Source organism: Macrobrachium nipponense, chromosome 5 (assembly GCF_015104395.2).
Source record: "Macrobrachium nipponense isolate FS-2020 chromosome 5, ASM1510439v2, whole genome shotgun sequence".
Taxonomy (NCBI): domain Eukaryota; kingdom Metazoa; phylum Arthropoda; class Malacostraca; order Decapoda; family Palaemonidae; genus Macrobrachium; species Macrobrachium nipponense.
The window spans coordinates 82901131-82924410 of NC_061107.1; the positions used below are offsets into that span (position 1 = coordinate 82901131).

Below are 23280 nucleotides of genomic sequence, written 5' to 3' on the forward strand. Positions count from 1 at the left end.
AAGTACAGACCTATGCTTGTTTTTAACCAGATTAATTTTTGAAAAGAGCTGCTCACAAACATATGTGCTACCAAACACTGCCATCATTTTCCTTGCATGAGCAGAGAGTTTTGGATACACTGTTACTGATACATGCTTCTTATAAAACTGGTATACTTAACTATCATTAAACTTCTTTCTTAGTTCATCATTGCACTGTAGTTCAGTTATTGCCATCTGTTTGTCCTCAGGAATTGGTGTCACATCCACAGAAAAAGGAGAAGCAAACACTTCAATTGCTTGTGAATGTTTCTTGAGGTCACCAAATCTTTCTGAAAATTCCTCTCGTAAGACTGCCAACTTGTCACCATACTTCTGATACTGAGGGTTGCTAGTGTCATGGTTTTTCAGCGTAGGAAAGTGGGCTTGGTTCTGGTTTCTGATTTGCGTCTCCCACAGACGCAATTTTATCTGGAAGCCTTTGATCAGTGAGAACATCTCATTTATTAGTTGATCTTTTCCTCAAAGTTTAACATTCAGTGCACTAAGATGATCAGTTATATCTACTATAAAAGTTGTTGGAATATTCAGTTTGAGGCTCTCTCTCTCTCTCTCTCTCTCTCTCTCTCTCTCTCTCTCTCTCTCTCTCTCTCTCTCTCTGAGGGCCGCACTATAGCTTATTAACTTTTAGGAGAAGGGCCGCAATGAAAGCCTTTGAGGGCCCCAGGTTGCACATCCCTGGTTTAACTGCTCTACTCTTCACACATGTACCATAAGTTAATAACAAAATACCAAAATCTGCACCAATGAAATGTATGTATGATTTCAAGCAGATCCTAAGCATACCAAGCAGATAAGATATATACTCATGAGACTGGGATGGCTCTTCTAGTTTTTGAGCAATGTATCTGTATGTGTGAAGTCCCTTTTTCCCTTCTCATTTTAAAAGTCAACAGTACAATTTATTGATCACAAAATGTTGCCTGTTCAAGAGCCAGAAATGGTAATTAAAATCATGTAAACATTAAGTTTTCAGCATTTCTTTTCCTACACTTCAACATGCTACTTAGAAACTGAAAGTCAATGATGCCAAAGATGAATGGCAAATAAAATTCAAGCGCACTCAGATAAAAACAATCTACAGAAATATGTAAAAGCAAAATATAATTCATAAAGTCCAGATATATTTATATATAAAATAATACATATTGTTGGTGCAACTTAAAAATTGCATGACCTACTACCATTAATGAAGAAAATATGTATGCCAAATTAATGATATACAACTGTTGAAGGTAAAAAATTGACAGCATCATCATTTTGATTTACAAATATATGTTCATACTTTCCAAATTAAGAGAAAATGTAGATATGTAGCAGTCACAAAAAGGGACAAAGCAGCCATTGCATAATAGCTGTGGTTTGACAAGTAACTAGGTTCAAGTTATGTTGGTATTACCAATCTTATCATGGACCAAGAACTTCAGAGTATCTTGTCATACTACTGAACTTAGAAAAAAGGGCAAAGAAATAACTGTCAGTATATTACAAAAGAAACCCTCATTTGTAAGTCATCCACCATTTCAGTATAATGTACAGGCAGTCCCCGGGTTACGACGGGGGTTCCGTTCTTGAGACGCGTCGTAAGCCGAAAATCGTCGCAAGCCGGAACGACGCTTGGAAATATGTCTTAAACTAATAAAAAGTTATAAAAACCTTACTTGTAATCCTTTGGTTACACTACATGTTGTTTCCTGTAGTTTTATGTACAACCTGGAGTTATTTTCATAAAAGAATGCTGGTTCTTGAAGGTAAAAACTATTGTAATCCTCTGGTGACACTACATTCTTGAAGTTTTATGTACAACCTGGAGTGATTTTGCAAAATCTTGAGGGCTACAAGAACAGCTGATTACTATTTACGTATCATATAGACTAATTAAAGTAAATGTATCTTTAAATAGGCTTATATATTAGTATCAACAAAACATTTCCTGCCATGAGTCAGAGGCCGTTTAATGAAACGAACACTTCTCTGTCCTATCTGTTCAGAAAATAAACGTTACGTCAATCCCCGAGACCATTGTTGCCAAAGCGTCTCTTCTCTCTCTCTCTCTCATTCTCTCTCTCTCATCTCTCTTCTCTCTCGCTCTCTCTCTGATCAAATTACATTGGAAACTTGACATACGATTGCCCTAATATACGAATGTTTTGAGATATAACAGAAAATTTGCGAAAATACAAGTCTGTGATCTAACAAACGAAAATATTTGAGATACGATTTTGCGATGAGTGTTAGTTGTATAGGCGACTGATAAATGGCGTTCAGTCTTTGTTGGTGCTGCATGTTAACACGTCGTTGTTTAGTTCGTTGTATTTGCGCCTATTTTTCGTGTTATTTTGTCTATTTTATTATTAACCATGGGTCTCAAAGCTAAAGACAAAGCAGGTGATAAGAAAAAACCAAGAAAATTATTTCGATGGAAGCAAAACATGAAATTATAGCAAAGCATGAACGTGGCGTTCGTATCGTCGATTTGGCAAACGAGTATGGGTCGAAATCATTCTACAATATCCACGATCATCAAGCCAGAAGGAAGCTATAAAAACCCCCGAGACCATTGTTGCCAAAGCGTCTCGTCTCTCTCTCTCTCTCTCTCTCTCTCTCTCTCTCTCTCTGATCAAATTACGTACTGGATAATGTCTCTCTTTGGATACTTCGATTTTGCCAAATATTGAGGGCTACAAGAACAGTTGATTACTATTTACGTATCATATAGACTAATTAAAGTAAACGTATCTTTAAATAGCTTATATTATTAGTATCAACAAAACATTTACTGGCATGAGTCAGAGGCCGTTTAACGAAACCGAACATTTTCTCTGTCCTTAACTCGGAGCGTCGGAAGACGCCTCTCTTCCTCTCTCTCTCCTCTCTCTCCTCTCTCTCTCTCTCTCTTTCTCTCTCTCTCTCTCTCTGATCAAATTACTGGATAATGTCTCTCTTTGGATACTTGGAATTTGCGTTGTAATCTAACCAGAAACTTCGTTTTGTTATTATTACTGGAAACAAGCAATGATTTTTTCATTATTTGCGCTTTTGGACTGTTATATGTAAACTAGAATGTATTCATTCGCTCGGAAACTAGTTCCGCATATGAGGCGTCACTAAAAACATAGAAAAATACAACATAAAAAGTGTCGAAAAATCATCATAATCTCAAAATTTTGTTGTAATCTAACCAGAAACTTATTTTTATTAATATACTGTGCTAAACTATAAAGGATTTTTATCATAGTATGCGTTTTTTAAAAGCGTCGTTAACTCGGAGCGTCGGAAGCGTCAGCGTCGTAACCTCGGAACAAGCGTCGTAACCCAGGACGGATTTTTCCATTGAATATTTAAGAAAAAGCGTCGTAACCTCGGAACGTCGTAAGCCGGGACCGTCGTAACCCGGGGACCGCCTGTACATATATTGATAAGTTTGGGGTCAATGACCATGTAGTTGTGATATCACTTTATAATATCAAATATGACAAATTTTCTAAGAAAATTTGTATTTTTCATAGCTACAAACCTGAGGTCTTAACAATAGGATAATTACTAGCGCATAGCTGGATCCGGTTGCAAAACAGATGAAAGCAAGAAATCTTGTGATATCTGGCAACACATGCGTAGATCGGGTGAAGAGTGGTCAAAGACCACTCACCTACACCACCATGTCAGTCTTTCCCAACTCAGGATGTCTTAACACATAGAGGGGCAGCTAGAGGTGGGCAGTATAATGTTAAGACCTCAGGTTTGTAGCTATGAAAAATACAAATAGTCTTAGAAAATTTGTCATTTGTTCATACGCGAACAAACCTTCGGTCTTAACAATAGGATAGACTCATACTTGGAGAGAGCTACAAGACATCCTAAACCGGCTGGGGTACTACCCACCAGTTCTGCTTCCAGAAGAAATGACTTCTGGAGAGGGACTGAAGCCCGTTGAGAAGCTAGATAAATTGATATCTAATCACTCAAACGTACAATGATATATGGGAGAACCATTGTATAGGGAACCAAAGAGAAACTTTGACTGTCCAATAGCAAACCAATACACCATGGTTTGTACTACTCCCAACTCCTCCTTGCCAAGGAGTGGAGCATATGCTACTGAATAGAGGGTATGATATTTGTATATTAAGTGACCACACTATCAGTGACTACCTTACTCACCTGTATCAGACCAGTCCAACGAATGACGTGTCTATTCCTTAACCCACCCGAAGGAAGAAGGAAAGGTACAAGAGAAAGGAGACCAGCCAACACACTCATTCTCTCGTCCACACAATTATCTTAGGTAAGATACAGAAGTGCCCTGTTAAGGGCAACTATGAGTTACACAACCTGTTGGGCATCCACCACAGGACCCAAGGAAAATGTGTCTGCAGATCTGTGGGAAACATCCTTAAGATAGGAGGTGAATGCAGACTGGCGTAACCAAATACCAGCGCTCAGCACTCTATGTACAGCTAATTTTTGAAAGCCAGAGAGGAACCAATACCCCTAATGTCATGCTCTCTAGCCTGCACAGACGTGGTGGTGGAATCATCAAGAGTCAAGTATGCCTGTCTGATGGCTTTCCCTATCCAAAAGAGATAGTATTCTTAGACACCTCTTTCTTTGTATAGCCTGTGTTAACAAAAAGTCTGCGGCAGCCTGGTCTAAGGTGCCGAGTCCTTTTAAAATAGCAACACAGGACCCGGACAGGGCACAACAAAAGCTCTTGAGCACCACCACCCACAAAGTCATTCAGTGATAGAATGGAAATCGAAGTGAATCTGTCATCGTGCACAGAAGGATTTTGGGTCTTGGCCATGAATTCCAGGACAAATTCGAAGGACACCGACCCCCAACCCTTGGTGTGCTTCACCTCATAGCTCAGACCGTGGAGCTCTCCTACCCTCTTGGAAGATGCCAAGGCCAGAAGGAAAACTGTCTTGAGTGTCAAGTTCCTGTAAGATGAGCAATGCAAGGGCTCATACGGACTCTTAGTGAAGCTCTTGAGAACCAAGGAAACATCCCACGTCGGAGGCTTGAGCTCTCTAGGAGAACTCGACTGCTCAAACCCCTTACCTAGCATGGAAAGTTCCCAGGAAGAGGAGATGTCGATACCTTTAAGGTGTAACACCAAACTCAGGGCCGCCCTGTAGCCTCTAATGGCAGAAACGGACAAACGTTTCTCGTCTCTGAGGAAGGTTAAAAAGTCTGCTATTCGCTGAATAGAGGTTGCGAGTGGAGCAAAACCCCATTTACGACACCAATCACAGTAGATCACCCATTTGCCTTGATAAACTGCAGAGGTCGACTTTCTGAGACTGCTGGACATATGCCCTGCTGTTCTCTGAGAAAAGCCTCTCGCTTGGAGGAGATGCTTGATAGCCTCCAACCGTGAAGAGACAGGGATTCTACTGATTGGTGGAACCTTTCTGCATGGGGCTGACACAGGAGATGTCGCCAAAGGGGAATCTCCCTCGGAACCTCTGACAACAACGACAGCAGATCTGGGAACCATTCTGCCTGAGGCCACTGAGGGACTACCAAAGTCTTCCTAAGACCCTGTGAACTCATTAGCCTATTCAGAACTTGACCGATAAAACAAAATGGAGGGAAGGCATACACCTCCAGGATGTCCCAGGGATGTTGGAATGTGTCCTCTGCCAATGCTAAAGGATCTGGGACCACTGAAAAAATATCTCTAGCTTCCTGTTGAAGTGAGTTGCAAAAAGGTCCAGCATGGATATCCCCCAAACCTGGAAAAGCTTGTCTGCTACCACTTGATAAAGGGACCACTCTGTGCCTGGGATCTGATCCCGATGACTGAGTTTGTCTGCAACCACATTCCGTTTGCCTGGTGTTGTCTGACATGAGAATGACAGAAGGACCTTCTACCTTCTCCCAAAACTCCTTCAGACCCAGGAGGTGATGAGGCTGCCTAAATGAGCCCCCAACCTGCGAGGGAGGCGTCTGATAATAGAAGGAAGTCCAGTGGAAGAGGACATAGAGGGACACCCTTCAAAAGATTCTGGTCGTCCAACCACCAATGAAGGTCTTCTCTCACTTCCAGAGACAGTGGAACCATTAACAGGGGTGAGTCCCCCGCTGGAGACCAGAATTCTCCCAGTCTCCATTGCACAGACCAAAGATGAGGATGCCCATGAGGGACCAGCTTCTCTAGGGAAGACAACACTCCCAGAAGAACCTGCCACTGATGAGCTGACTGATGTGGTTCCAACAGGAAGTCAAGTGCCACCACCCTCAACTTCTCCAATCTCTGATCCGACGGGAAAACTTTTGCCACTGTCGTATCAATGACCACGCCCAAGTAGGGAATCCTTTGACTGGGTACAAGGTTCAACTTTTCCTGGTTGACTACGATGCCCAGTTCCAGAGAGAACTGAAGTAGACGATCCCTGTCCTGCAGCAGCTTTTCCCTGGAAACTGCCAAGACTAACCAATCGTCAAGGTACCTCTGCAAACGGATCCACTGAGCATGGGCCCAACTTGACACGAGAGAGAAGAACCTTGTGAACACTTGAGGGGCTGTTGTCAGCCCGAAGCACAAGACTTTGAACTCGAAGACCTTGTCCCTGAGAGAGATGCGAAGGAACTTCCTGGACGTCGGATGAACAGGGATTTGAAGTATGCATTCCTTAAGTCTATCGACAGCATGAAGTCGCCTTCCCTCACAGCTGCCAACACTGAACGTGGGGTCTCCATCTTGAACCGTGTCTTCCTGATGAAGTGATTCAAGGTGGATAAGTCGATCACAGGCCTCCATTCTCCCGACACCTAGGGCACCAAGAAGATGTGACTGTAAAACCTCGGAGACGGACGCACCACTTCCTCTATCGCATCCTTGTCTAGCATCTTCTCTTCTGCACTTCCTCCCGAAGAGCCAAGAACTTCAGAGAATCTGGAGGATATGCCTTCCTGAGCTGCGGCTTGTCTAACAGAGGAGGAGAGAAGTCGAATGGCAGTAGGTACCCCACCCGAAGGACATCTACCACCCACTTCTCCGCTCCATAAATCTGCCACTTGGCCCAGTGGCCCGCCAGGCACCCCCCCTGCCCCTTGGGCCCTTTCTTGGCTTAAAGTAACGAGAGCGAAAGGGGCGTTGATCCTCTGACCTAGGCTGAGTTGAACGGGAAGGCCCTGCCAAACTCCAATTCCTCGACGGCCTACCAGGCAACGATCTTGAATGCTGCTGGACAGGGGGAGGAGGAGGAGGAGCCAGACGTCTTCGAGGACGAGACTCCGACTTAGACACAGCCTGGTGCACCAGTCTGTCTTTGGTGTCAGCCCGGCGCTGGTCTATCGCATTCTCGAGCTCTGTCAGAGGAAATAAATATTGGGACTCCAACAGACCTCTGTTCCTCAATGCCAGCAAGGACTCCGTGTCAATTGATCTCTCCATCCTAGACAAAGCTGCGTCTCTTCTAATCAGAAGAAGGTTAGCCCATAAATTAGCAGTGAGGTGAGCCATATATGAAAATGCCTTGCCCCCGGACTGCAACAGACTGGCAAGTGAGGATGCACTCACCAACCCTTCCGGGGACCTGTCAGAAGCTATCTTGGCAATGACCACAGACCAGAAGTCCAGACAAGAAACTGTCTGCAACATGGAGGCTACAGTAGATTCCAATGCTGAGGCATCTTGCGGAGACAAGAATGGAGCCACCGACCTCACCTGCTCCAAAGTCAATCCCAGCTTCAGGCGAATGACGTCTGGGTTAAGATCGCTCGACATAAAAAATGCAGAGTTCGTAGTATAGTACTTCCTGTGTCTTGTGAGAGGCAGGGGTAGTAGCTTGGCAGAGCTCCTAGAGCGAAGCGAACTGTCCTGGTCCGAAACAGAGGCGTTAACCTTATGCAAGACTGACTGGACATGCCCTGACAAAGGAAACTGAAGAGATGATTTGGGATCCTGTGTAGCTCCCACCAAGGTTTCCAAGCAAGAAGGAGTATAAGACGACCGAGCCTGAGCCCTACTTTCCAAATTGTTGAACTCACAAATGAGATCAAGAACTTCCAAAAAGGAAGACAAAAACTCTTGGGTGTCTCCCTCCTTCTGCTCCAGCAATGGAGACCGACAATGAGAAGGATGTGTAGACTCCTCTAAGGCACCTTCCCCATTAAAATTAATGGAAGGATCAGCAGCCAAACAGCCCAAAATACCAACTAACTTGTCTGGGCTGGGTCCACGCGTCGGCTCCCGAGACGAACCCACTATAACACTAGGAACATCACTATGTACTCCTCCAACAGATGACTCATTAACATGTCAGTGAATGGTCACGGGTGTGACAGATGTACGAACATGAGTTGGAGAGGAATCCTGAACACTTGAGATCGAAGGAGAATCCCCAGAGTCGAACTCTTGGAAGCACAAGTGAGAGGGGCAGGCAAACACTCCTGCTGCACCAACTCCGCGCTCACCACCTTCGACCTCTTGACAGGTGCCTTGAGATCCTTACGGCGACGAATAGGCCTTGGAGAAGAAGGAGCACTTGCATCATGTGCACGGACAGGGGAGGTTGCAACACGCTCGCAATGTGCATGGACATGGGAGGCTGCAACATGCTCGCGATGTGCACGGACGGGGGAGGTTGCAACACGCCCCGCGATTCGATGCAGATGACGAAGCAGCCACTGCAGATTGCTCAAGGGAAGTTACACTAAGACCTCCAAAACACCAACACTCTCAAGAACACGTCCGCATTGTTCCTCCCTCGTAGGCGAAGAAAGAGCAAAGTCCTTTGCCTTCCAACGCTTGATACGTTGACGTGGCTTAGAGAGGGAGAGGAAGATAACACTGGTTTCTTATGCGATCTCTTTGCAGGAGGCGGGAACGAAGCAACATATTTCCTTCCAGTCCTCTCAAACAACAAGGCAGCCAACTTATCATCCAAAACAGAGTCCAACCTCTTTAGCACTGCCTGGCATATAACCTCATACTGATCTGCAAGAGAAGGCTCTGATGACATGGAAGGGAGATGTAGCGAACTGGGCAGCAGGGATGACGTCATGGCTGAGAGAGGCAGTGCAGAGGAGACGACTGGGAGTGATGTCATCGATGGGAGTGACGTCACAAGTGTGATAATACACAACGACGGATCTGTGTCGTCATCAACGGGGCTGACACGGCTTCCCTCCGACTTGAAGAAGTGGCAGCAGTCACTAGCAGAGCAATACAAGATGGCTGACCTCAGCTACCCACGAAGACAAGGCCGGGGGGAGGGGGATGGCCTGGCCAGCCTGAGGAGGGGGTTAGCGAGCCTCCATAAAGTGCGCTAGCAACCCCTCCAAGGACGGGGGACCCCCTAGCCCGACCATCTTCCAAATCGCCGCCATCTTGGATGCCTCCGACTCTGGAATAAATGAGAATGATGAAAAAGCCTCCCCCTTCTCTGGAATCAAATTAACTCCCGAAGAAGAAGGGGCTACATTACAAACATCAGCCTGGTGGCCTCCCGATACTTCCAGTGACGAATCAATGGAAGAAAAAAGGGAAGGGGACACAGGAACAACGCTACTATGGGGGGTGAATACTGCAGGAGACTAAGCATCGGGAAGAGGCGAAAAACCTTCCCGTGAAGGAAGAGTCGAAACCCTCCGATGCTCTCTCTTGCTATAAAACAACTTCCACTGCTCTTTAGGCCATGCCCGGCATTCCGTGCAAGGATTCGTTATAGTACAAAAATTAGAACGGCACCTGCTACACGTGATGTGGGGATCAGTCGTCGCTGAAGCCAAAAAACGAGAACACAGAAAACCTGGAATTCCGGGGCACACACGTTGACGAGGCCAAGAAGGAGCAGAAGAAGGCATAATATCAGCCAAACACACACACACACACACTAAACACAAGTGAAATGGGCAATGAACCGGGTAAAGGCCAAGAGAGGTTAACCACGACTCTCGCCCAGGCAGATATGACAAGATTGCTTGCTTTCATCTGTTTTTTAACCGGATCCTGCTAGGCGCTAGAAATTATCCTATTGTTAAGACCTCAGGTTTGTTTGCGTATGAACAATAATCATTCATAGCATATCAAACCTGAGTGTTCCAGTCTCCAAAAGAAATGAACTTCCTTTCTTATGATGCAACCTGATTAAATTTTTCATAATATGTACAGTAATACAACTGGGAATTAGAGAAAATGTTATACAGTTTAAAAACTGCCTTCACTACTACTTCACAGTTTAAAAACTGCCTTCACTACTACTTCAATATCAGTATGGATTCCATAATGCATCAAGTGGAAATCTACCCTCTTACCTCACTCTAAAAGGAACTTTGGGAAATCTTGTGTAATGCAAAAAAGAATTTGAAAGAGTCTGATAATGACAATCAAGTTCACTATTTATAAATTAACTTCTTCCTATAAATTCATTTAAGCTTATTAACAGATTGGTCTACAACCAGAATAGAATATTTTGACAAAACTTCACCAACTAAATTTTTGCCAAAATTTTGACATTCACTGGTGGTTGGAGTTTGGACAAACATAAAATAAGCTTAGCTATAAGTTTGACCTACAATCTGCATACAGGATTGGGTCAAGTGGTCTATTCTTCAAATCTCTGCTGGTCTATCAAGTGTGACCAATTCAAAGAAAAGAGATAAAATAAGTTTAGTGAGATGCTTCTTTTGGCATGAAGAATGGTATAATAAAGTAATGGATTTTACCTGTTTTAATTTGTTATTATCGATTTGTCAATTCATAAAGTCTGTATATATTAGATATAATATATGTAATGAGTTTTAGAGATGTCAAATAACCAGCGACAAAAATGGCCACATTTAATCTGGCCAAAGTGGTTGTGGCTTTTTTTCCTTATTATTATCTTCATTTCCCATAGTCCCCACCTGAGCAGGGATCCACATACAGGCAGTCCCCAGTTATCGGTGGACTCGATTAATGGCAATCCGGTTTTATAGCGCTTGTCTAATGCCATACAATCAGCTTTTTATGGCACCATTACTGGCTAGGTTTTGGTTATCAGCGGCATAAGGTGCAGATAATAGTTAATCGCCATAACATACCTGACAAGAGGAGCCATTAACCGAAACTTGGCGCCATAAGTGCCATAAATTGCCAAGTTTCGGTTAATAGTGGTTTTCACTCATCAGCACCCAGCCAAAATCGGAACCCCAGCCGATAACCGGGGACTGCCTGTACAGACAGTCCCCGGCTTACGACGGGTTTGGCTTACGACATTCCGAGGTTACAGCGCTTTGTAATTATATTCACCAGAAATTATTTTCAGGTTTATGACACATGTTCCTGGGTTACGCCACTTATGATGCCAATCTGACAGAAGAAATATGACTCCAAAAATGCAAAATAAACAATATTTGACAGTTTTTTTAATAAAAAAATGTAATAAAAATGCAGTTTACATAGTTTTTAATACACCCAAAGCATTAAAATTAAGGTTTTCTTAGGATTTTTGACAATTTTCGGGCTTACAATGACTTTTCTGTCGTAAGCCGGGGACTGCCTGTATTCATAATCCCTTGACATCACAATGTGAAGTAACTCAGTGATGCAGTAGTATTCAGTTTCTCTTTAAACATTTTAACTGTTAGTGCTTAAATTAATAAATGAACACCAAACATCTTCACTAGAACTACGGCTTACTTGAGTAAAAGCACTACACTTTTACATTGCTGAAGATTTACTACATATACAGCCAATTAAAAACACATAAAACTTACTGTAACAATTTCCAGCATCTCTTGCCGACTGATGTATCCATTGCCATCTAAATCATACATTGAGAAGGCCCATCTTAACTTCTGTTCTAGTTTGCCTCTGGATGTGACGGAGAGTGCACACAGGAACTCCCTGAAGTCTATTGTACCGTCTCCATTTGCGTCGAAGGTCCGAAACACGTGCTCCGCAAACTGCTTGGGAAGGCAAGTGATGAAGAGTTGCACACAATCTAGTCAAACCTCGTTTGGATGGCCCCTTTTTGATTTTTACTTAACTTTTTAAAAAGTTAATCTAAAGAGATTACAACTGAAAAACTAACAGCCACTGAAAATATTCTATTGCCAATTTACCATGGCAAAAACAAAAGGCAGAAAATCTAAGAAATTATAGAAAGCACAAATAAACAAAATCATAAGTTGGTAGTCTCTTTAACCTTCTTCTCTTAGTTATATGAATCCATGCTTGTTACTCACTGAAGTTAATAGCCAGAATATTAAGGGGTTTTAAGGAACGAGGTTTGACTTCTAATAATTTGGCGTCACATAGCCAGGATACAAAGGCAGGGTTTACAAGGCTTCTATGACTATATATGTAATTCTTAATCAACGACTCTTTTATAGTAATTTCATAAACAGTAGTTTTCATAATCTTTCAATACATTTCTTAATATACAAAGTAATGACAGTTAGTGATTACACAGAAATATGAAATCTTTAAGAGAAACTGTTACAACATGCAGTTTACACTGACGGTAATTCTTTAATGGTTCCATGTATACTGTATTAATGTTTAAGAAGTTTTTTATTAAACGAATAATTACATTTTAAATGTCAAAAGAACAAAGTTCAATTTAAAAATATATTTTCATAGATAATTCATCAAGAACACTTTACTTCTGAGAAAAAAAATAAAAATCTGGTTTTAATGTAAAAATTGGAGAGGTAGTTACTACTCATGCAATTTAGTACACACTGGACAGTGTTAGGGTTGAGTTGTGACAGAAGGAAAAAATATATTTCTTGAAAAATATTAACAACAACTTTCAATGCAATTAGTTACATCATACCACTTCTGTTAAGAGCGTAACATAAGATATACATATAAACTTTACAAACTGGGGCCCTATGACAATTCCAACCTCTCAATACTACACAGAAATAATCTATGATGTCTATATTTAGTAACAACAGAGATAAAATCTTCAAATCAATCAAATTACAATTACAAAGACTAAATATCTGGTACATTTCATAGACAAGCTCTTTCCATTATGCATTTAAAAAAATTAAAGTAGGTTTGCTAGCTAGAAGCTGTTATACTTTTTTTTTCTTCGACAAAAATAAAATCTGTGACATGGCAGTCATCTGAAATCTTTGCAAAATCGTTTACCCTTCAGTAGCAACATAAGCCATTTCTGTCACATGCAACTGGCCACTTCATTTCCAGGAATCAATAGAAAGGATGGTTACTAACATATAATACCAATGTGAAGAATTACAATCTTTACAATTATATGTTAACATGTCTCTTAATTGATGACTGCATTTGCTTGGTTAATTCAAACTTCCTAATACGTAATGGTAAAGCCAAAGAGAAGCTTTCCCTTTTATTTCCGGCACAAGGTGAGTGTCTTGTCTCTGATAGTGTGAGGGATGGAAATTTTATAGCTTTTTGGATTGAAATGTTTTTCAACTGTATTAATATAGTGGATTTAAATGAAAATATATATATATATAATGTATGTGTACATATATCACAATCATCATCACCTCTAACATCGCAACACTACCACTCTTGTCTTTCCTTTTCAGTTACACTAATCTCCACTCTTCTCAAGCCTCTCAGTTCATAGTTCTCATTCTGTTTATGTCCTCTCTGTGCATAGTTCTCATCCTGTTTATGTATCTTCAAATCTTCTTGTGCCCACAAGAGCCAGCTGATACTATTGAATAATATTCTCCCTTGTTTGTGTGATAGACATGTCCCAGTCATCTCCATCTCCCTTTAATCATTATTTCATCAACATATAGAGCTTGCATATTGTCCTTTATGGTATCATTTCTTCTAACTATACACTGCCATCCTTATCCTAATTTTGTACTTGAAACTTATTCTCAGATCAACAAAAACCTTTTCTGGGCTCAGCTCGTGTCGGCCTATGAAAGGATCCTTAATATCATTCTTTCTAGGTAAAATTAACCTAAAATTACCAGAGAAAAACAAAATTAAGAAAATGTCAGTAAAACTGACTCGCTCACTCTTAAAAAGAAGTGTCGGTATGATAATAGGGGCGAGTGTGGAACACTACCACGAGACAAACACCAATTAGAACTTCCTATCAGAATCCCCCCAAGAGAGAGCTGATACCAACGGGCGATGCAGCCTCTACTACTACTACTAGAGGACGCCACGGACAGCAGCGCCCCTAGCGGACATCCTTAATTTTTAGCGCTAGCGACAAGTCGCCATTTTTCTTGTGCTGTGCTATTTCTTGGATTTACCATTATATTCTACCATGGAACGCTCAGCTATTGCCACGGCTAAGTTAAGTAACTCATAAGTAATATTTTACCACAATTTTATCTTCCGGGTACCTGTATTTTCCTCTTAATAGGTCATATACGGTTCCCTGGTTGTCTCGTGGCGGCGCCATGCTGCCTCGTAAGAATTCCGGTCCTCCATACTGGGACTTCTTATACTTATGGGCTTACTTTATTACGTTCATTGTTTTTACATCGAGTTTTAGCTAGTTCAGCCCTCCTACCATTTCTCTTAGTTTGGTATTTAGGGCTATTTTGTTATTCCGGCCCAGCATCCCGGCTCTTGCTCTTCATCGGCTATCGCTGGCTCCGAGTAGGCCTCTGTTTCTTGGAACAGTCTGCCTCCTCCTGGGCTTCTTTCTCTTTTACTAAAGTGTCTTTTCCATCTTTTCGATGTATTATTTATTACATTTAGGGTGTTAGGCTAGCCTAGGTGCTTGTTCCTTGTCTTGGTACAGTCTGGTTCACGTGGCCATCTCACGGTTGTGTTGCTCGCGGCCTAGGCCACTAGCGGTCACGTGTCCCATCGCACCTTACCCTATCCCCGCCCTCCCCTTATGGTATAGGGAGGAGCTGGGGGACCCCTTGGTTGTCATGACAACCTCAGTTGCCTTCTCACCACTTCTCTGAGGCGGCCAGGGGTTCCTCCCAGCGGGGGGTATAGGGCGACCACTCATGAGGTACCGAGTCTCCATGCGGTAGTTGGTGAGGCGGGGAGGAGTAGGCCATCCCTCCCCCCTCTCTCTCGCTCCCGCCGTGTTTCTCCGAGACCTCCCCCCCCTCCCCAGTTGCTCAGCCACCTGCCTCGCTATACGAAAGGAGCCTTCCGTCGCAGCCGGGGCACCTTTGGTTATGGGTTACTGGCTCCGCTAGCGGGCGGGGTGGGCCCCTCTAGTGGTCGGTTGCTTGCCTACTATATCCTTTCATCTCTCCCCCGCTACCGGAAGTGAGCTTGTCTCTTACCCGCGCACTCTTCTAGTAGACGGGCGGAGGGAGGTTATTTTATCATCACTATTTTAAGGATATACCCTAATTTTACAATGAATTGTATTATATGATTGAATTTATTTCCATCCCCGCCATTTTCCGTCGTGGTTTCCTTTTTCCACCACTCCTGGTTGGTTTCTCTTTTGTGTCTCCGCCATCAGCGGAGCTATAGCCTAGAGATCACAACCAACCTGGTTACCACACGTATTTTGGCGGGGGCTCTGGTTTAATCTAACTTTATCGCTCCGGCACAAGCGGAGCATCTGTTAGACTGTAAGTGTTTACCTGGTACTCATGTATCTTTCCACTTACAGGCTACCAACTGCCAGGTCCCAGCGTGTAACGCGACGCTGTTCGACCCCTGTGGACATGATGAATGTAGGTCTCACGCCCCCTGTGCCACGTCTTACAACGAGATGATCGTCTGGCACCCTGAAGCCTGCGCCATCTGCTACGACCTGGTCGGTCAGCTGGGAGATGGGGTAAGTCCGTTATAGGCTTACTTATCATTTTACTAACAACTTTTAGTCGTAAGTTTGTTAACCCCGTTCCACCATTGGAAACTAATCTTGCCTTTCTTTCAGGCTACCGGTGTGAGGGAAGTCGCCCTCGCCACCCTGAAAGCGTGGGTGGGCGGCTTCGGGAAGAACGCCGCCAAAGGCCAGCCCTACATTCTGGATAAGAAGCTGGCCGTCCAGATCTTCCCCGCGGGCAAGTCAACTGGTTACGTTGACCCCTTGTCCGCTGCCCCGCTGATAGCCTCCATCCAGCAAGACCTCCAGCAATCCTTTGAGGTCGTAGCCTCCCAGGAGTCGGTCCCGGACGTCGCTGCCCTGGACCTTAACATCGAACCTATGGCGGTAGGGGGGGAGGATTTGTTGGTTGAGGTAGGTGTGTCGGGCGCCCAAGGTCGGTTCCTTTCCTTGGGTGCTTCTGGATCTTCTCCTGTCCCCTCTTCTAGTGCTTCATTCCAAGGCTTTGTGGGATCTGAGATCCCTACCCGCTCTCCCGCCCTCTCTGTACCCCCAAAGGTGAAGGGACAGAGAGAACCGAAGACTCTGGCCAAGACAACTTCTAGGAAGTCGTCTTCGTCTTCTTCGGCTAGGAAGTCGTCGACTTCCTATGCCGATGCGGTGAAAGCAAAGCCGAGCTCTTCTCACCCAAAGAGCTCCAGAAGCAAGGCTTCGAAGGAGAAGGCTCGCGCTCCCGCCGAGCCAGTGCCTTCTCCCGCCTCCACCGCTTCCACTCGGCTACGCCGGTAGGGGTAGCAGGTCCTAGCACCTTTGATCCCTCTACTTTCTCAGCAGGGGTGATGCAACAGGTGGGCGAGATGATGGGCTCGCAAATCTCCGCCCTGGGGTCACGCTTCGAGCAGATGTTTGCACAGTGTCAAACACTCTGTCTCAGTCTAGCCAATCAATTCAAGATCTCTCTAACAGGATGAGAGAAAATGAGGACCGAGTAGCTGGGCTATCTCAGGTTCCTCCTCCAGTCTCCCCAGCGTCAAGCACTGGGATTCTTCAACTCCCGCCATATGACTCTTTGCCAGCTTTCTCTATGGAGAACCCATGGAGAGTAGCTGCCTACGCTCCGTTCAAGGATGGAATGATCTCTATCTCGGAGTGTGGAACTCGAAGGATTGAGGACTTCGAGTTTTACCCTCCGGGTCTGACGCAGCCTTTCATCGGTTATGCTAGGCTGACGCCAACGGCTCTGACGAGGGAAGACAAGATCTCTAAGGAGTCGGTCCTATATAGTAGAGATCATGCTCAGCGGGAATGGGTTCACTGCCTTGAGGACTGGGAGTGTATACGAACACCAAACTCCAGGCCTACAAGAGTCCCTTCACTATTTTCGCGACGGAAGAGGAGGTTTCTCTTCCGTTCGCCACGAAATTAGTGGAGAAGTCCCTTCAGGCAGTCCTCAAGGATGAGCCCATCCCACAGTTGAGGGAGGCGGAGTCTACTTCTCCGCTCTTCCCGGCCTTCGGAGAATTGTGGGAGAACTTGCCAGCTACGTTGTCACGCTTGGTAAGCTCAAACCGGACTGCGCCATGGACCAGTTCGGCGAGAAACTACCAAGGCTGCCGGATTCCCTAATCCAGGCAGAGTTTGATGCGCGAACCAGGTTTGGCAGGTCCCTCAATTCCCTTATAATTACGGAAATGGCTGCCCTCTCTTATGCTACGGAACCGCTGTTCAAGATTCTGGCGAAATCTCAGTTCCAGACGGTTCTAACGGACGCTTTTGACTTCTTCCAGGCTAGGAGGAACTGCCGAAAGCATGTCCTACAAGAATGTACCATTAGCATGAGCCGAATAGACTTTTGGCCTCTAGCATGTGGGGAGCGGATCTCTTCCCAGAGTCCGCGGTTAACGAGGTACACCACGAAGCCGCTAGGCTCAACCAGAGCCTTAGAGCTAGGTGGGGTATTTCCTCGAAGAGGAAACAGGAGTCCGTTCCCACTGCTGGTAAGAAACCGAAGAAGGCTGGTAAGAGGTTCCAGCCATATAAAAAACTCCAGCAACAGCAGCAATTTGTGCAGGCGGTCCCGGTTACCCAACAAGGACAACCTGCCAGTTCAAAGCAGAATCAGCCTATCCTCCTGTTGCCCCCTCAATCTCAGCCATCCACTTCCTACGCTATCTCGCCGGCCTTCAACCCTGCATATGAGGCTCAAGGCTACAATCAGCCGAGAGGTAGGGCGAGAGGTTACTTTCGTCAGCGTGGCGCAGGAAGGGGTACGAGGAGCAGACAGTTCAGAGGAGGGCGTGGTGGCCAACTCGCCCATCAACAATGAGGCTCCCCAGGTAGGAGGGAGGCTGTTCCTCTTCCGCCACAGGTGGGGGTTCAGCAATTGGGCACAGAGCATAGTGTCCAAAGGATTGGGCTGGAGTTGGATCAAAGATCCTCCTCCAATCAAATCATTCCACCAGATACCGTCAAAGGAATTGACAGATTACGCGGAAGAAACTCCTTCAGAAAGGAGCTATTGCGAGAGTCAAGCATCTAAAATTTCAAGGTCGCTTATTCAGCGTGCCAAAGAAAGGCTCAACAAAAAGAAGGGTAATCTTAGACTTGTCAAAGCTAAACTCTTTCATTCGTTGCGACAAGTTCAAGATGCTTACCCTCTCGCAAGTAAGGACCTTACTTCCGCGTGGAGCCGTCACATGCTCCATCGATCTTACAGACGCATACTATCATATCCCTATAGCCAGGCACTTCCGCCCATTCCTAGGATTCAGGCTAGGAAATCAAACATTCTCATTCAAAGTGATGCCCTTCGGTCTGAATGTAGCCCCAGGGTATTCACAAAAATAGCAGAAGTGGTTGTTCAACAATTGAGAGCTCAGGGAATCATGGTAGCAGCATACCTCGGACGATTGGTTGATCTGGGCACCAACAGTCGAGGAATGTCTCAAAGCCTCCAAAAAGGTAGTTCACTTTCTGGAACATCTGGGGTTCCAGAGATAAACAAAACGAAATCCAGACTTACTCCGGAATCTCGTTTTCAGTGGCTAGGAATCCAATGGGATTTGTCTTCCCACAATCTGTCAATTCCAGTGGCCAAACGGAAGGAAATAGCAAAATCTGTCAGACAATTTCTCAAATGCAAGCAAACGTCAAGAAGAAACCAGGAGAGAATCCTAGGGTCTCTTCAGTTTGCTTCGGTAACAGATATCCTTCTGAAAGCAAGGCTGAAAGATATAAATCGAATTTGGCGGTCAAGAGCAAACTCCAAATATCGAGACAAGTTGTCAGTAATCCCACAGATCCTCCGCAACCAACTACGGCCTTGGTCAAAAGTAAAGAACTTAGCCAAGAAAGTACTCCTTCAATATCCCCTCCCAGTGTTAACCATTCACACGGATGCATCCCTGTCGGGTGGGGGGATACTCTCAGTTCAAACAGGTTCAGGGGACTTGGTCAGTTCAATTTCGCCAGCTCCACATAAACGTGTTGGAAGCAATGGCAGTATTTCTCACTCTGAAGAGACTGCTTCCCCCGAAGAAGTCTCATCTAAGGCTAGTTTTGGACAGTGCAGTGGTAGTTCATTGCATCAACAGAGGAGGGTCCAAATCCAAGCATGTGAATCATGTCATGATAGCCATCTTTGCATTAGCAAACAAACACAAATGGCATCTGTCTGCCACTCACCTGGCAGGAAGTAAGGAATGTGATAGCAGACCGCCTGTCCCGGTCAGTCCCTCTGGAATCAGAGTGGTCTCTGGACGGCGGGTCATTCCAGTGGGTAAGCCGGAGAGTCCCAGGTCTCCAAGTGGATCTCTTCGCCTCACAAGCGAACCACAAGCTCCCTTGCTATGTGGCCCCCAACCTGGACCCTCTGGCTTATGCCACGGACGCCCTGTTGTTGGATTGGAATCAGTGGAGGAGATTTATTTTTCCTCCAGTGAATCTTCTCTTGAAAGTCCTAAGCAAAACTAAGGTCTTTCAAAGGGATAGTAGCTCTGATTGCTCCGGACTGGCCCAAGAGCAACTGGTATCCTCTTCTTCTGGAATTGGGTCTCCGACCTCAACGGATCCCCAATCCCAAGCTATCACAATCAGTACAAATGAGGACTGTGTTCGCTTCCTCAGGAATTCTCCAGACCCTAACTTTATGGACTTCATGAAGTTTGCGGCTAATAAAGATGCTGATATTGACCCACAGAATATTCTCTTCCTAGAATCAGATAAGAGAGAGTCAACCATTAGACAATATGACTCAGCTGTTAAAAAATTAGCATCTTTCTTGAGAGAATGAACACTACAACCATGACAGTTAATTTGGCTATATCCTTTTTCAGGTCCTTGTTTGAAAAAGGTTTAGCAGCTAGCACGATTACCACTCATAAAAAAATCGGCTTTGAAGAAAATCTTTCAAGTAGGTTTTCAGATAGACCTGACTGAATCTTATTTCACATCTATCTCTAAAGCCTGTGCTAGACTTAGACCTTCTCAGAGGCCTACTACAGTTTCATGGTTCTTGAATGATGTCCTCAAACTAGCTTCAGATACTGACAAACTCATCCTGTACATTCATAATGCTCCTGAGGAAGACATTATTCTTATTAAGCCTAGCCTCAGGAGCCAGAATTTCAGAACTGTCGGCTCTATCCAGGGATGCGGGGCATGTGGAATTCCTCCCATCAGGAGAAGTTCTACTTGCTCCGGATCGTAGCTTTTTAGCCAAAAATGAGGATCCTCTTGCAAGGTGGGCTCCTTGGAAGGTTATCCCACTTCCACAGGATCCTTCTCTCTGCCCAGTATCAACTCTTAGAGCCTTTCTATCTCGTACTTCTTCAAGATCCTCAGGTGCTCTCTTCATGAGAGAAAAAGGTGGTACTTTGTCAGTAAAAGGTATTAGACAACAAATCCTTTACTTCATTAAACAGGCCAACCCTGAGTCATTCCAAAAGCACATGATATCAGGGGAGTAGCCACCTCAATTAATTATTTTCAACATATGAATTTTGAGGATCTTAAAAAGTATACTGGATGGAAATCCCCGACAGTCTTTAAACGGCATTATTTAAAGTCCTTGGAATCTTTAAAAGTTTCTTTTCAGCAGTAGCAGCGGGAAACATTGTTTCCCCTGATACTGTATAGTAGTTGTAGCATAGATCCAGGTCTCCTTTCTACCTACATCAGCCAACATGCCTCACCCTATCGCCAGGCTACTCGAATATCATAGCCTTAGCCGTTGAATCATATAGTGGATTGTCCCTTATTTTTTTGCTAGGGACATCCACACTTGTACTGATAATGTACTTCAGTGTACCTACCCTTATTTTTATGCTAGGGTAGGACACAATGTGTTTGTTTATATTCACCATTTTTGTATTTATGATGAACTTCAGTGTACCTACCCTTATTTTTATGCTAGGGTAGGACACAATGTGTTTGTATATATTTTGCAATACTTGTATTAATGATGGACTTCAGTGTACCTACCCTTATTTTTATGCTAGGGTAGGACACAATGAGTTTGTATATTTTGTAAATTTGTTAAGTAAATCCCTTTTTCTTTGTATTACATGCATCACTATAATTTTCTGTAATTACCATTTAAGTACTTTAAGATTACTAACGTTCTATTATTTTACTGTTTAGTATAAGTTAGTTTAAGTGCTTAATTTGTATGCTGTAATTGATTTACTTATATTATATCCATCATTTTACACTGTTTTTCATTGTCCCTTTTTTCCCATCTTGTCTGTTTCTCTGGTACTCTTTCATAGGCCGACACGAGCTGAGCCCAGAAAAGGGATTTTGACGAAGGAAAAATCTATTTCTGGGTGATTGGCTCGTGTCGCCCTATGAAACCCCCCCACCCCCCCTTTTATGGTTTATTTCCCCCCCTTGCAGGACAAGATGTATTTTAGTTGTTTTTAGATTAAGGATGTCCGCTAGGGGCGCTGCTGTCCGTGGCGTCCTCTAGTAGTAGTAGTAGAGGCTGCATCGCCCGTTGGTATCAGCTCTCTCTTGGGGGGATTCTGATAGGAAGTTCTAATTGGTGTTTGTCTCGTGGTAGTGTTCCACACTCGCCCCTATTATCATACCGACACTTCTTTTTAAGAGTGAGCGAGTCAGTTTTACTGACATTTTCTTAATTTTGTTTTTCTCTGGTAATTTTAGGTTAATTTTACCTAGAAAGAATGATATTAAGGATCCTTTCATAGGGCGACACGAGCCAATCACCCAGAAATAGATTTTTCCTTCGTCAAAATCCCTTTTATAGTTTCACTGTCTTACCAAGATTCTTGTCTGTACAGAAATACTGATCATTCTAGACTTACAAACAACCTTACTTTTAACCTCCCCATTTGTCTGTTTGCCTTTTCAATCTTTACCTAATTCCAAAATAAGGAAATGAATATGCATTTAAAAATTCCTTCCAATCTGGGAATACAACTTGAAGATGAATATTAGGAGTCAGATGGCAGAGCAGAATGAGAATAATGCTGTACGTAAATGACATTATGGAAGTTCCAAATGTAAAGGCAAGGTAATGATGTAGGGGAGACATGGAATAATTTATAACAGGGTCTGCAGGGTCTCTATGGGATCCAAAAGAGAGAGGTATGAGACAGAGAGTTGAGATTAGAGGAAATTTGGTGAAGTTAAAGTGGAGGAATTCCACTAAGGTCCTTTTGTGCTGCATCGCATTGTAGGCTGTCATGATAGTGTTGCAAATGACTATAGAGGTGGGACATACACATACCACCAGTTTAACAACCAACCAAAAATGTCAAAGAGTATATGAACCTCTGTGACATAGCTGGTTTTAAAACTTCATTAAATTATATGTAAAATTGAATACAAGCAATCATAAGCACCGCCTATAAAACAGCTGGGATATTTACTGAGACAAAATAAGAGTACCCTAGTCATAATTTGTGATGGTGTGAAACATAGTAGCATTAGATAAAGTTGTAAATATCGTTATGAATACTGTAGTTCATATTCAAAATCAATATTGCCTCTAATCAAGTTTTAAATTAAAAATAACTCTTATCAGTAAAAACAAATAAATATCCAGTGCCTTTTTATGTCAATAGATACAAAAATCATACTTCAATGAAAGGTACGAATGATAGCAATTTCATATTAACTAATAAGCCTATGTATGCCATATCACTTTTAAATTTAATCTTAAAATCTGACGTTATCTTACTCTGTACCAGTCTAAATATTCATACACTGTCCCATATGTACTAAAGATATTCTGTAAAATCCACAAAAACAAGCACAAAGGGTATTCATAAATATACACAAAAATTGCAATGCCTAAGTGATAAACTGCCTTAATATGACCATACTTGGCCTTTAAATGCAATGCACTTGACATACAATGTCAACCAAGTTTTATGTGAAAAAAAAAAAAAACATGCTCTACAGTACATACCTTTGATGCATCACCATATGGGAAAAAATTTCCATATATTTTCTTGAACTCATCAACAGACAGGTGTCGTGGGGCAGTCTTTTAAGAAGCCTTTGTACC

The 23280-nt window shown here is 43.5% G+C and overlaps 2 protein-coding genes across 2 annotated transcripts in view; both read right to left on the minus strand.

Moving 5' to 3' along the window:
* Nucleotides 1–380, minus strand: part of LOC135215311 (EPM2A-interacting protein 1-like) — a 2847-nt gene extending 2467 nt beyond the window's left edge. Inside the window, exons 1-2 of the mRNA XM_064249870.1 lie at nucleotides 353–380; nucleotides 11–155 (exon numbers count right to left, since the gene is read on the minus strand). Coding sequence (XP_064105940.1) covers nucleotides 11–155; nucleotides 353–380 — 173 coding nt within the window. The remainder of the gene's footprint in view (nucleotides 1–10; nucleotides 156–352) is intronic.
* Nucleotides 1–23280, minus strand: part of LOC135215472 (neurocalcin homolog) — a 736775-nt gene that overhangs the window by 12604 nt on the left and 700891 nt on the right. Inside the window, 3 exon segments of the mRNA XM_064250215.1 lie at nucleotides 11749–11940; nucleotides 23182–23248; nucleotides 23250–23271. Of these exon segments, the coding sequence (XP_064106285.1) occupies nucleotides 11749–11940; nucleotides 23182–23248; nucleotides 23250–23271 (281 nt within the window).